This window comes from Ammospiza nelsoni, chromosome 6, assembly GCF_027579445.1.
Source record: "Ammospiza nelsoni isolate bAmmNel1 chromosome 6, bAmmNel1.pri, whole genome shotgun sequence".
NCBI classification, from domain to species: Eukaryota; Metazoa; Chordata; class Aves; order Passeriformes; family Passerellidae; genus Ammospiza; species Ammospiza nelsoni.
In genome coordinates, this window is record NC_080638.1 from 28696522 (window position 1) to 28711774 (window position 15253).

Sequence of the window (15253 nt, forward strand, 5' to 3'; positions counted from 1 at the left end):
TGCCTTGTTCAGACTGTTGGTAAATACTAATTACTGCACAATTTTATCTTATCATCAAACTCTTCTTCAGAATATTGGTATCTTTGGGGTGATTATGGAAAGGACTTTTATACTGGTCAGCCTTTCTCAAGCTGAATAAACATCTCCATGCAAAGCTAAAATGTTGGGATGCTACAGTGTCTATTACAGCATGGTCCTTAGCTATTTCCACAGCAGGAAATAGCTAAACTCTGCTCAGTGGATTTCTGTGACTTAGAACTATCTTTTATTTTTCATTAACATTTACAGCTACTTGAGTCTACAGAGATTCAATATGAAGCTATACCTCATAGCATTGAGCTATTTCTTTGTGTGCAGGGCATCTTTCCAGATAGCAAGGGGATTTTATAATTAGTCACAGAATTTTATTTTTTTATTCCCTGCTAGAATTGAATTTTGAGAGGCATTAAGATTGTTGCTCCATGAATTGTTATTCTTATTTGCAAGACATTACTGTGGTGAAAATGTCAACTACATTATTCAAGCAAGGATTGAACTTGATTTCTTCTTTATTTCCACAGCTGTTTTTTGAAGAGGGAGTCTGTCTCCAAGATATCTACCTCACCAAATATTGATCAATACTGTAAAGGTAGTAGAACAGAGAGGTTGTCACCTGTAGAATACCTTTACAAAAGTGATAAAGACATTTCTGGAAGTGATGACCTTAATGATGGAAAGGGGATCTCCTTTTCAGTCCAGAGGCAGCTAACTGAAAAACAAAAAACATCTTCAATTGAAAATAAAAAAGGAGGAGAGAAGTACTCTAATGATTCAGCTATCATGGCTTATATCAATAAAAATTATAAAAAAATGGAAAAGTTGGATGACAGTCCAGGGCAAGGTGGATCTCAAAACCAGACCTCTAAAGGCTCCTCTCCTGATCTTTTTAAGGAGAAAGATGAGCCTAAAACCTTTATTACAGGGAGAAGAATGACAAAATCAAAGGTGCTAGGAGATTTAAGTCAGCCTGCCAACAGCAATGTAGCACAAAATAAACCTCAGGTATCCAATAAAAAGATTAGAATGGATATCAATGGAAAAGGCCATAGGTCTTCTCCAGAAAACTTTCCTAAACAAATGAAGAAAACAGTGTATGGAAACCCACCATCAGTGCATCTAAACCAAACAGTCAAGAACTGGAGGAGAGAGGCAAATTCAGCCTTGCCAAGTCATGAGAAATCATCAGCAGAAGAGAAAGAATTTCTGATGGCAGCGACATCAGTAGGAAATCTCACTAAGATGAACTCACAGACACCACTCTCTTATGTTGAAAAAAAGTGGCACAGTGCTGAGATGCTAAGTGCTGGAGTGCCCAAGACAGCCACAGATATGCTGGAGAACTGGCAAGAGGATGATGAAAATGAGATTTCTGATACTGACAGTTCCTATTCTGTTGATTCACTCTCCTGTGCTTATGCAAAAGCTGTCCCAGAGAAACTGAAACTGGAAGATTTTGACAGAAATAAATGTCTTGCCAACCCAGAAGATTCTGAGAGTGATGACAGTCAAATGTCACAAGACTCTCTGATAGAAAAGGAAAATAAAGCCAAAAAGCAAAATACAAGCCAATTTCACAAGTTAAAGGCCCATCATGAGCCAGCTAAGCTTTACAAAAGCAGAACTGAGAACCATATTTCATCTTTGGTGACATCATATGCATCTCGTAGGAGACTGGGAAAGGCTGAAAGAAGCTTTTCTCTGGATAGCTTAGCTGATGGAGAAGAGATGCCAGCAGAAGATCTGGTAGAAGAATCCAAATCTGACTCATCTGATGAAATGCCAGCAGAGATTTTCTGGAAGTTACAAACTCCTAAATTACCAGCTATACAGATTGAGGAAAACCATGAATCCAAGACCTGCAACAGAGATACAGAAGGGGCAAATTATGATCAGATGCTGAGCAGTTCCTTTTATTTGAACACCAAGCCACACACTGCTTCCAGTAATGCTTGCAAACAGTTGCTGAAGGGAACAAAAGTCTCCTTTGCAGAGCAAGAAAGGTCTCCTGAAAGAAGACTGTATAATGCAAGTGGTCATCCTTTGCTTAATAATGATGCCCAGTCTTCCTGTGACTCAAAGGTTGACATCAGCAGCCCCAGAATAACAACATCTTCTTCCCATGAAAACTTGGAATTTCAAGATGCTCATCTGTGCTCTTTGAGCAAACCAGAACTTTGGCTAAAGAAAGATGATCTAAAGCAGTCAGCTGCTGAGGTTTCTTTTGTGTCTGGCTCTAAGCAGATTCACAGCATTACTCACAGTCCACATCATGTAATCCAAAGAAATTCAGTTTTGTCCTCTGACGCATTGGAAGTACCTTTACCTGAAACAACAACTGCAAGCAGGACTTCTGAGAGTGGATCATTAAATAAGATTTTAAAGGGATGGACAAACTCTAATGAAAATTCTTCCTTGGAATCTGCAAATGTAAAGTCCTCGTTTGCTAGCTCAGTAGGACCAAGTTCCTCTTTTGTTCCTACTTCAGCAGAGCATGATTATTCTGAACATTCAAGGTCACACCATCCTGAACAAGAACAACTGGGTGAATTGTCTACTTGCAGGTCTGCTACTGAACGTGCACAAACCTTCAGCTGTTTGGAAAGCACCTCCACTGCAGGCTGTTTGTCACTGGTATCTAAGAAAGAGGAGTATTCTGTCACCGTGTTGCCTGTGCAAATTGTGGAGCAGACGAATGGCGGTGTAGATACAGGTTTAGAAGATGGCTTATTCCAAACTTTTTCAAAAGATGGGCTTGACAATGACTACAATAACTTGATGTCAGAGTCAAGTGTGGCAGATTCACACAGTGGAAATGCACCTGTCAGTGAACCTGCTGCTGAGTGTTCTATGGGACTTGCTCATAATATGACCTCAACACAGAACTCTGCAATAAAACACATCCAGTTTGGAAACTGTGGGCATCTTTTTCCAGTACAAAAAATACCAACATGTTGTGATGAAGGTTTCTTCCTCAGTGACTTAACAAACAAGAGCTGCTCTCTAGTGAGCAGTTACAAGCTTCAGATGCTGGCTGGACAAGGAGCAGAGTCAGCTGATAGAGAAGAACCCCCCAGATCTGGGGAGAGTAATCTGGAAACCATGCAAGAAACAGATCATGAGCAAATACCTGCAGAAGTAACTGCAGAGACAGATTTTTCCTCACAGAAGATAACATATCAATGTCACCCTTCAGTTGTTGCTGCCAGCACAAGCTATGACCAGTCTGCAACACCAATAGAGATGTCTCAAAAAGAGACAATCTGTATGGAAATGAGCACAGATAGCTTGGCAGACATTGTGCCAGAGGTGCCATCATTCAGAGATCATGACGAATACATATCAAAGGATGAAGACTTGTCTTCACTAAATCATTATGAATTCAAACATAAACCTGATTCAAAGGATTATTCCCCTGAATGTGCCCTAGCAGACAGTCAGGTGAGTCGCTTATCCCAGCAAATTTCAGAAAATTCTACATTATGCACTGATAACATAAGAGAAGAAAGCAGTGAAAGCAAAGAACACAATGTACTGAATTCTCAGGCTGTAGTTCAGAAAGAATTTTCATCCAAATATGAAAACCTAGTGGTAAATGAAGGAAGTTATTTCCTACTGAATGTAAATGGGAAAAACACCAAGTCCTTTCCTGCTGCTATTTGTGAGAATACAAATTATTTTCTCCCAGAATCTAATTCAAGCCTATTTTACAAAATTTCAACAAAAGCTAATCTTTTTCAAAGTGCATGTGAGACCAAAAATTATGATAAACTATTGGAGCATGTCACAATCGTGAAAGGAAATTGTGATGCTACATCTAATCTTACCGTGGAAGTCGGTGTCACAAAAAGTTGTTCTGATGTACATTCTGGCTGCCTCTGCCCAACATGCTCCTCAGCGTCTACAGGACAGAAGAACACTACACAGAAGACAACTGACATTTCTGCAGAATTTGGTGCCTCTGTTCTCTCAGAAACAGAAACACAGAACAAATCTTTACTTGAATCTAGAGGAGAGGAAGAAGCATTTTTTGAAAGTGATTGCCCAGTGGACTTTCATGCTGAGTACAATGCAAATTCAGAGCTGGGAAAGGTTTTTGAATGCAACACAAATGCATCAGCTGCCATTTCTCAAGAGGAGAGTTCTTGCAGAAATAAAGAATACAAAATTTTCAGAGACATAGAAATGGATACAGAAGAAGCCATGGCTCCTTATCAGAATACCGGGACAGCCACAGATGAGGAAATAACAACATCAATTAATAATGCAAGCAACTTAGAAAAAAGTGTGTTGGAAATTAAATCCAGACGCACTGAAAGTTTACCTGACAGACCAGCAGCCCAAGTCCAAAGTATAACTGAAGACAGTAAAAAGGATTTTAAAGACATTGGTCTAACTCAGAACCCAAAGAAATCTACTGATATCACAGCTTGTGAAATTCACTGTGAGTTTAATACAAATCTGTGCCTGACACATGAAGAGGTGCACAAAGATGAACTGCAGGAAGCCAGCACAGGGGCAGAATGCACTCAGGAATCAAAAGCGCTTGTGCATTCTGGCAGCCAACCTGAAACAAGCAGCTTTTGCAAAAAAGAAATAAGTGAGAAAACAGAAATAGGTATTTATTCAACAGACCTTTCTGTTGCTCCCAAAACCATTCCTTCATCTGTGTGTTCCTACACAATAGATGTTATTCAGAATACTTTGGGATTCCTTGATACTTGCAAAGGGCTTTTACAGATGAATGGAACAACAGAGAATGTAGCTGAAACAGTACTAATCCCAAGGAGGCAAGGAAATATTTCAGCAAAACTTGAAAATGAAGGACAAATAAATTCTAACAATATAATTGAACTTTGTGTACCAAACTCTTCGCCCCAGGAAGACAAGGTTAATGAATGTGAAGTGACTGGGAGTGAAGAACAAATTACCATGACAAACACTGAGGAGCTGGTTAGTATGGGGCAAAAAGAGTTATGCACAGATGAAAATGTTTACTTTAATGAACAGTCTCCAGCTCTGCGTCAAGTGTACTGTGACAGAGGTGACACAGAAGAAATTTTAGATCAATTTAAGATCCCTGAAAGGTACCTGATGGCTTCTGAAGCAGAATCAAAAATACTATTAGGGGACGATTCAAGATACCAAGACCCTACTGAAATGAGTGAGGATGGTGATTCAGTGGACTCTGCTACAGAGATAGGAAATGTAGTTGATGCATATGAATATTCAGTTGAAGATAGCGCTGTTATTGACCAATACAGAACTAAACAAAAATTTACAAGTCTTGACAGACATACGTGTATGAGTTTCTCTGTGGGATCTCCTGACCATGGCACTTCAGAAAACTTGAACGAAGATATTGTTAGAAAAAGTTTTGACATTTGTGAATTGGATCAAGTAGGCTTCAGAGCTGAGGAGGAGACAGTGCAATTGATGAAGCTAGTAGAAATGGCCAAAGCAGACAGAAAAAAGCAGATATATGTAGCAAACACAGAGGAGGTAGAACTGATCTTTTTACAAAACCTGGATGAACTCTTCCCTGAAAACAAAGGCAGTTACCAAATGACACATGGTGACAGCAGATTAAATGAAATATTAAGAGAAAGCCAGTGGGTGTCTACCAGCTTTTCTGGAAATAATGAAGACGTTAGCAAGCAACAAAATCCACCAGCATCACAGAAGTGTACAGAAAAAACCCAAGAGCTTCAAGAATCCCCATGCCAGTCTGTAAATCAGCCTTTATATCTTGGAGGAAGTGATGATTCCCATCTTGTTCAAGATGTTCCCACTGCACTGAGAGGATGTACAAAACCATCTAACAGCAGTCTTGGAACTGGAGCTGTGCTGCCTTACTATGAAACGTTAATGGAGAGTGAGATCAGTGTTGGTACATCTGTTGCAGCCAACAAAACGGGAGAAACAAACAAACATCTTCCAGCTAAAACACCAAGTAAGAGTGTACCTCTTCTGCAAACCAGCACCATGCAGCAGAGGCAGGAGGAAGAATCCTTTGTATTTAAAAATGGACCTGATTATGCCATACCTGCACAACCTGTCAATGAGAACAGCTCTTTCACTCCCTACAGTGCAGGTGGCCTTGAGTGTGGAACTGTTGTACTTCAGCAAAGGGCCAAAGGAAGCTCATTTTTCTTGGAAAAATTAGATTCTTCTGAAGATATCATACAGGATATTAATAATGTTTGTGAAGAACACGGTATGGATTTCATGGTTAATGAATTATTAAAAGACTGTCCTAATTCCATAGAAGATACAGCTCAAGAGGTAAAGGATACCATTGTGCCTGATTCACTAACGTTGGATACTTCAAATCTGCTGTCTTCCTCAGAGAAAGAAGTGATGGAAGATGTAGGGGTGGGAAAACCCCACTCTTTACTAGAAAGCTCCACCCAAAAAATATTTCAAAATATTAATACAACTCAAATAGTACCTCACTTGGGGGCTTCATCAGTGCATGATGAGAAGACATTTTTAAGTGCAAGCCATCCAACAGCAAACAGTAAATGTGAAAATGCCGAGTTTCCCAGTGTAGCAGGTTATCAGCACAAGCCCACAGAAAACCAGGAACGTGAAGCTTCTGAAGAGTGCTGTGTAGACCAATCAGGCAATGCTGTTTCTGAGAAGTCTTCAGCCCTTTCAGAAGGCCTGAACAAGTCTCCAAAGGAACATCCACATTATAGTAAAGACTTTCTAAATTATAATAGGAACTTGGACACTTTTGAATGTTCTCCCGGTCTTCTGAATTGTCCAGCATCATCTGCAGATAGTTTAATTGTCAGCAGTGGAGACAAAGGTATAAATAATAATGTTCTCTCTGAAGAAACAAAGTACTTTGAAAGTGAATCAACAGATTTGAGTGTATCTGTAACTTTTCCTGGTGTTTCTCAAAAAGGAGACGAAAAGGAAAATAATTCTGCAGTTGCAGAGACCACATATGCTCAGAGTAATAAACTCCCCGGAAAAGTTGTGGAAACAGAGAAAAAGGAGGAAATTGTTCAAGGTTATTTCCAGAACTGTGGTGACATAAAAGAAGATAAAATTCATGAGTTCTCAGAACACTGCAGTAACACTAACAGAATTACTGTACCAGAATCGGGTCTTCTCACTTTCCAGAGCCAAGGACAAACTGGCTGTAATGAATCAAAGTCTCTGCCATCACACTCTGCAGAAGAAACTCCCCCTGAGACACCATTTCAAAGCTCCAAGAACTTCAGTGCTTTTACCACATCTTCTTTACTTGGGGATTCAAAATCTCTAGTATTTAATCAGCTTGAGGACTCATTTCAGGACAGCTGTTCGACTGAGAAAGTGTCCTGCAATTCTGCAGATGTGTGCTCTGTAAAAGGAGATTTTCCCCTATCATTAGCAAGAGTCGATTACCCAGCCTTAACAGCATTTTCAGAATTTCCTTCAACTGCAGATATAGGTCATGGTGAAACTAGCACATATGATACTTCACATTCAAATATATTGAAACAATCTCCATTTGGTGTTTCGCAAATACAAGACACGCAGTCAGATAAAGCTGTGGTATTTGATGAGCCAATATGTGCTTCAGGAAGTATTTTACTTTCTCTTGCAAAAGAAAACAGGCATTTTCCAGTCTCAGACATAGACTGTACTTCATATGAAAATTCTGCTATAGATGGGGAACTTGCATACAGAAGTAATAATAAAAAACCTGGCAGTGATACAGAAATTGATCAGCCTTATTGGGATAAAGTTCCACCACAAGAAGCTTGCAACAAACACATAGAGAAAATACCAAGTGATAATTCTCTTTTACTACCATCATTACCTTTTTGGGATACTAGCAGGGCAATTCTTATTAAAGAGGGACAAATGAGAAATACACTTAACAAAAGTAAGGAAGAACTGCATTCAAATATTGAAGCTGAACATTTTGCAGTAAAGACAGAGCAGAGAAAAATGTTAAGTGGAGAAACTGCTGAAAAGCAAACTAGTGTATCCTCAAATTCTCCAAATGAATTAACAGGCTCAGAAGTTACAGTGTTGGAAAATCTGTATCCAAGAGATGTTCAAGTGGATCCTGAATACACCTGCAATTCATTTGGTCAAGCATATCCCACATATGGAAGCCCTGATCCCAGGCAACCATATCACACTGCCTTGGGTTTTGAAAGAAACCCTGCAGATCTGCAAGATAACTGTCAGTATGTGCCTGCAGGTGAACATATAGAACAGGTGCCAGACAGAACAAATGCAGACGGTAGAAAAGAGATTTTACTTTCCAAAAATAATACATGTTCAAGCATTGATAGCACTGATGCTGATGCTGAGGCAAACACTTGTTCAACAATGGGAGACACTACAATGAGGAATAATACCCTGAAATTAGAAAGACTCAATTTTCCTGTAAAAAATAATGAAACAACCTCCATAAAGTTTTTGCCAGAAAACCATGATTTAACTCTTCAAGAATCCAAATTGGTGCAATTCAGGAGCAAAAGATCATATTCTACCACACAGAGTACAAAGGGCTGTAAACAGAGTGAACTGAGACCTTATTTACGAAGTCACAGACTATCAGCTCCAGCTATTGCTGTTTTCTCTGACACAGAATGTACTTTAGAAGCTTCATCTAAGGCAGATCCTTTGTTGTATTCTGCATTTAAATCACTGCAAGATTTGAATATGAGTGTAGAGCCTCCGTCACCAACTGAAGATGATCTTTATGGAATTGAAAGATTTTCAAAGCAGGAATCGAAGAACTTATTACAAGTTAAATCTAAACCAAGATTTCAGCCAAAAATGGCGCAAATGAAAAAGCTTGCAAACTGTGATCCCAAAAACTTACAAAATTTAGCAGCAAGAAGCCAAAGTAGCCAGTCTTTGAAAGATTGTACTAGTCAATCTCCATCATCCTTACTGCCCACAGCTTGCAGTTCTGTGTGTGCAGAAGAAAATGTCCATTCAAAGAGCAATTCTGTAGCTCAGTGTAGTGAAGGGGAAGGAGAAGAAGCTGGATACCAGCCAGAAACAAATTTATTTTTGCAAGATAATAAAGATGCAATGCATTTTAGATCAAGTGATATCAACCCATATATTCACCCATGGCAACAAGATGGAGCCTGCAAGATTGGCTGGAAACAGTATGCTTTTGGAAGTGCAAGTGATGTCTCTTGCAATCAAATTCCTTTGAATATGGAAAATCGTAAAGTTATGAGATGTTCCAGTGTAGACAATGGATTGAACTCTCAAAATTCTCCTTTTCGTTCTCATCTAAGTTCATATGCTACAGCAAAAGTTTTGTCAAGCACTTTGAGTAGCATTGAAGGTCTTCAAGAATGGGACAGTGCCAGACAAGACTTTAAATCAGCGTACTCAAGTGACAGTACCAAACAGTACAGCGACATATCCAGCGAAACATTGGAGACTAACTCAGAAAACAACACTGCTGAACTTGAGAATCCTTCCACACAACCTGGTAACTCTTCAATGCAGGTTGATGAAATTGTATTATTGTATCCTTCAGAGTCTGAAAAACCTTCCAATAAACTTCCAGGGATTACATGTGAGCAAGGAACACAAACTGCAACTACAGGAAGGTATAAAAGGCAGAGAAGACATCAGAGAAGCTATACAGATGTTTCTGCAAAAAAGGAGGAAACAAACAGAGATTTATTTTATCAACCTTCTTCTTGGACAAGCATGCAAAACCTGTCCATGCATCTGTCACAGCTACTTCAGAACACTTCTGAGTTGTTGGGAAACCTTTCCCAACAGAGTATTATAGACAGTGAGCAGAATGCCAAAATCAACCAAAAAAGAACTGAAGGTGCTGTTAGGTCTGATAGCTATACTCAGACTACAGCAGATGTCGGCACTCAGACTGAGATTTTGGAAAAACCTCAAAGCAAACATGAAGAAAAACAAGTGGAGGCAAAAATGGGAAAGGAATTGAGGGCAGCTCAGGCAGTAAATGTTGATTGGGAAAAAATTGGTGCAGAAATAGTAGGAGAGATTCCCAAAAGGAAAGAGGAAACACTCACTCTTGAAGAAAGTACACAAGTACAAACAGGGATGAAACGCCTGGGCAATTCTGACTTCCATGACAGTCTTGACAGCATTTTGGAAGACTCCTTTATGCATCTGCCTTCTTTACCCAAAAATTCCACCCCTATCTTACATTTTCAAAAAACATCACTAAATGCACAGCAGAATATTGCTTTTGCTAGCACCAGAGTTTCACCTCTCACACCATCTTTGCCAAGTTCAGGGCAAGATGGTTCTTCATGCACTGTAGTTAACAGCCCTACTAATAGCACCTCTCAATCTCCAACGTCTTACACTCAGGATAAACAAAGTGTCAATGAAGCAGAGACTCCAGCTGAAAGAAAATTTTGGTACAAAAATACCCTGCTAGTCGACAGGGCCTCTTCCCCTATTCTTACTCTTAGTGCTAGTCCCAGCAGCCAGACTGCTTTTAGCAAGTCTGTCTGCCCTACTAAAGAACCTCTTGGATATTCCAGTGTTGCTTCAAGTCCCTTTCACACCAAGAGAAAGCTGAGGGCAGGTCCACAGTTCAGCATGCAACATCATGTGGACAATTTTTCACAGACAGAAACAGACAGTGAATCAAGCATCTCTAGAGAACACAAGAGCATAAGAAAGAAATCTGGAACTTTCTCTGATAAGAAAGCAGGCAAAGACCTTTTAGGGCAGGATGGTTCAAAAGACTTGGAACAGCAACATAGACTGAGGGTTGACACCCACACTACCATTTGTGCAGAGCGGCTGTATCACTCCAGCAGTATGCTGGAGGTGTCAGGCCACAGTGAAGTGGTAACAGGTGATGTCAGAGACCAGGGCTCAGTGGCACATTCCCTTCATTGTATGTATGTTACAAGGGGTGGAAGAGCTCCTTCAGGTGGAATCGGGCACGAAAAGTACTCTGGAAATTCTGATACTGCTTTGATTCATAACTACCCTTCTCCAAATGTTGACTTACTTTTTAATCAAAAAATTAGTGCCACTTGTTCAAGTAAGACAAATGCTGGCACAGCCTCAGAACCTCTGGTAAAAGCATCTTCTGTACAATTTCATGATTTCTTCTGGAAGAGTGAGGAAAGCTGGCCTCCTCCACTTTCTGATGTGAGCGACGTGCAGACGTCCTTCCAAGATGACAGTACAGAATCTGTCACTGGGAGTGAATGTGACACTGAATTCCCTCTCAGCAAGAACTCTGCTTCTGCCAAGCCCTGCAGGCCTCGGAGCTACAGCCTCCGTGACTTACCCATACACAACAAATTCAGCAACTGGTGTGGTGTAAAGAGCAGCACTCCTCCTGTTCTCCTCGGCTTGAGTGGCAGCGTGACCAATTTAAGGGGTCAGGCAGACAAGAAGCCTGGAAGCACACAATCAACAGAAGTGGAAGGGAATTACCAGTCTTGTGACAGCAGGAGCAGAGAGATCAAGAGACTTCAGAGAGAGCGTGCCCAGATCATGTCCAGCATCCACCTGGATCTGCATCAGCATCCCCTCACAGTGGAACTGACTGAAGCAAAGCTCAATTATGGCATTGGAGAAACAGATGCCCTGCTGAAGGTCCTTCAGAGAGGAGCTGCAGATGAGCCAGGGACAATTCCAGTGAAGCAGCAACTTTATGAAAGGTAAATTACTTTATGTACTGTTGTTTAAAGTATTTTTAATACACTTCATGCAGCTTAAATAGCATTTAATAATGAGCCAATCACTTAGTCACACTGAATGTGAAGAGATACACTATCAAGCTTATTTTAAAAACTGTTAAGCAATGCATTTAGGACAACATTTTGGGGGTTACTCCAAGAACACAAGGAAAAGTGATTTGGTGCAATTCAAATCTAGTGTTACCTCACTCTTAAAATTTCTAGCAGCCACAAGAGCTATCCTGTGTACCTGGTGATGTGGGAATATATTTAATTGATTTATTGCGATGTAAAAATTATTGATACATCGTATTTATGGAAATATCCCATTCATGCTTCTGCGAATAAATGCTGCTGTATGAATAAACAAAAATAATTTTAACCTCCCCATAAATATACAAAATAATTTTTTTAAAAAACAAGATTGATTCTTGTGATTGTAGAACATTTTAAAAAAGCAACTTGATTCTTGTGATTGTAGAACATTTGGGAAAATGTTGCAACAAAAATTTTGAAGCAGCTACATCAGTCTTCATTCACAATTTTCCTCTCAGTTGTTACCAGCAGTAATCACAACCCTCTCTTGCATTTCCTGCTGTCAGAAAAGCAGTGGCATTTTAGAATTTCTACATCATCTCTCAGCATGTAGACAAAGAGGTATTAGATTCCTAGAAAATTTTACATTAAAAATCTACCTAATACTTAAGTCCTTAAAAAAATCAGAAAATGTAACTTTGCAGGGTGATTTGTCACTCTAATCACGTTTCTCTAACAGACACATGAGAACTATTGAAACTCTGAGGAAGGAAAGAGTAAAAAGGCTCCAAAGATACCAAAGAAGCCGAAGCCTGAGCCCCCTGAAGCATTTGAGTCTGTCCCAGACTCTGGATGCAAGTCAGAGGGATCCAGATCTCCCCAGCAGACGCCGAGAATATCTGCAACAGCTGAGAAGAGATGTGGTGGAAAACACCAGGTGGGGCATTGGAAACCTCCCTTTAGTCCTGCTGCTCATGAACAGTGTTCACAATGGGTGCACATTTATGGTTCCTGCTGACATCCGAGACTTCAGGGGCAGAATTCTTCTCAGTGTGGGTGCATTCACCTTTGGGCTAGAAAATGCTTTCAGGAAAAACACATGCCTGATTTTGGAAAACATTCATTAAAATATTGGATCTAGTTTTATTTCTGTCCATAACAAGTGTCTAATTTATTATATGTGTATGATGGATGGGGACAGCCACGTATTCTCTCTGGACTGATTAGAGACCAAACTTGCTGTGATTTAGTACTAAATTGGTATTCTTCAATTTAGTACTTCTGCTAAAATCAGTGCTGCTTCCCCTTCCCCTCCAGCTGGAGGTAGGAAAGGTAAAGATCATGGGTTGAGATAAGAACAATTTACTGGAAACACCAATGCGATAAAAAAAAGAGCAGTAACAGCAACAGCATTAATAACAAAATATATGAGAAAAGAAATTACTCAAACTGAAAGCCCCCTGGCAATAGACAATATGGGGTGGCTCCCTCTGCCACATCTCAGCTGGAAGGAACCCCTTCTGCCAGAAGAGTGCCTTTCCCCTACCACAGCAATGATGTGAGGTGGTACAGAATAACCTCTGTGTCCTGGCCATGCCTCCTCCCAGCAAAATTAGCCCTGGCAGGAACCAGAACACTCCTTCACTAACTTAGAAGCCACAAAGTTCAGTTTAATTTTAAATATGAGAAAAACTCTGCAACACTTCACTTTTTAAAATTTCAGTTTCTCGTTTCCCACAATATTCCCTAAATGTTTTGCTTCCTTTGTGGTCAGGAGACAGTTATTTTCCCAACACAATAATCTTGTATGTGATATGCCAAAGCCATAACCTTATATCATATGGAGAGCTGGTTAGGAAACCACTGTAGTAATCTCAGTAGTAATTGGACTTGCAATCTGAGTAATTTTCCAAGGCTTATGTCTACTTAGCCTTCAGTGAGCAAAGAAAAGCTTTTGGGAGGCTAATGTGGTGGGGTTTAATTGCTTTTCTGGCAGGTTTTCCTGTTCTGAATTGAAATATGATTTTCTCATGGTATTTCAAGTAATTATGTGTGTTTCCTATTACTTGTCCATCCTTACAGAGTTCAAGAACCAAAAAGAAGAAGCATTCAGCACCCTTCAGACATTGAACTGCTGCTCCGAGACTATCAGAGGGCACGAGAGGAAACCAAAACTGAAATTGCAAGAGCTAGGGACAAACTGAGGGAAAGAGCAGAGCAAGAAAAAAGGCGGATACGGGAACAAATACTTTCTCAGTTACAGAAGGTGAGCATTATATTGAAAGTATACATAGTTTTGAAGTTCTCAGGATTTTCTTTGTATGTAATTTTTACTTGGTCTTCTAGCATTGAGTAGCTGCACTGGTAAAGTAAAATCTTCAGTCTTTAACAACTGTATTTGATCAGCAAGTTAAGTCAGGGGCTTGAGAAGTAGACAAAGAGCAACAAATGGGACTGAAAAGATATCTTTCTATAAACCTTCTTCCTCTTAAAAGCATCCTAGCATTATTTGATAGTCTGAACTCTTATATGTGAAGAAAACAGCAAAAGCAGCATTTTCCCAGACTGCCAAGTTCTACAGGATCATTCACTCTATGGTTTATGTGATCCTAGGCTTTCAAACAAACCTGCTTATTTAATGCTTTCTGTATGGCAAGTTTGTGTCAACACTTCTTGGAAGACACTGGATTTCTTTAGATTCCTCTTTCAACTTTCAGTGCTGGGGGTTTTTGGTGCTGTTTTGTTTTGTTTGCAATACAGTGATTCCTATTACAGGAAGAAGCAAGACTGAAGACTCTTGCAAGTACGAGCACTTTATGTACAGACTCCAGCCTCAGCCTGTCCTCTGGCCCAACATCTGGTTACAACAGCAGTAATACTGCCACATATACTGCAAGTAACTTCAGCAGCCAGGAAGGGCAGGTGAGAAACCACTGCTGGGTGAGACTGATGTCCCCTGGTGCTTCAAGCACAGAGGCATAGTGTAGGAACAGAGATGGTTTTCGACATTATTTGAATTCTGTCACAGCTATGAAGTAGGACAAGTTTGCAGTACCAGTACACAGAGGAGTGACATGGGGTGAGGGAGCACTTTGTAATGTAATTGCAAAGGTCAGTGACACTTATTTTGCGGGGAGTTTTATTTGTAATTCATGGATGAAAAATCAGATAGTTACTACTGCCTATGTAACTGTCAGAAATCTGTCAAATGTTTTAGAAATAGCAGGCCTTTTCTTGTGATAAATATGATGGCATCTGATATTCTGAGTGACTCCCTCAGTGATACATGCATTGACTTGAGTTTCCATGTGTGAGAATGGACTTTCCTGAAGTCACTTTTGCAGTATGCACCCATGTTAGTTCCTTACACTTGTTTTGCTAAATTTCCCAAGTTAAAGTATCATTTCATAACAAGGGGAAAGGCAAAGGGGTTACCTCACGATAAAGAGAAGCTTCCAGCCTTGTAAGGCAGATTTGCTACTAATATTCCATTGCCCATGTAACACAAA

At 40.0% G+C, this 15253-nt stretch overlaps 1 protein-coding gene across 1 annotated transcript in view; it reads left to right on the forward strand.

Moving 5' to 3' along the window:
• STARD9 (StAR related lipid transfer domain containing 9) overlaps positions 1-15253 on the forward strand; it is a 94021-nt gene that overhangs the window by 72505 nt on the left and 6263 nt on the right. Inside the window, exons 24-27 of the mRNA XM_059474891.1 lie at positions 561-11690; positions 12484-12681; positions 13827-14010; positions 14520-14666. Coding sequence (XP_059330874.1) covers positions 561-11690; positions 12484-12681; positions 13827-14010; positions 14520-14666 — 11659 coding nt within the window. The remainder of the gene's footprint in view (positions 1-560; positions 11691-12483; positions 12682-13826; positions 14011-14519; positions 14667-15253) is intronic.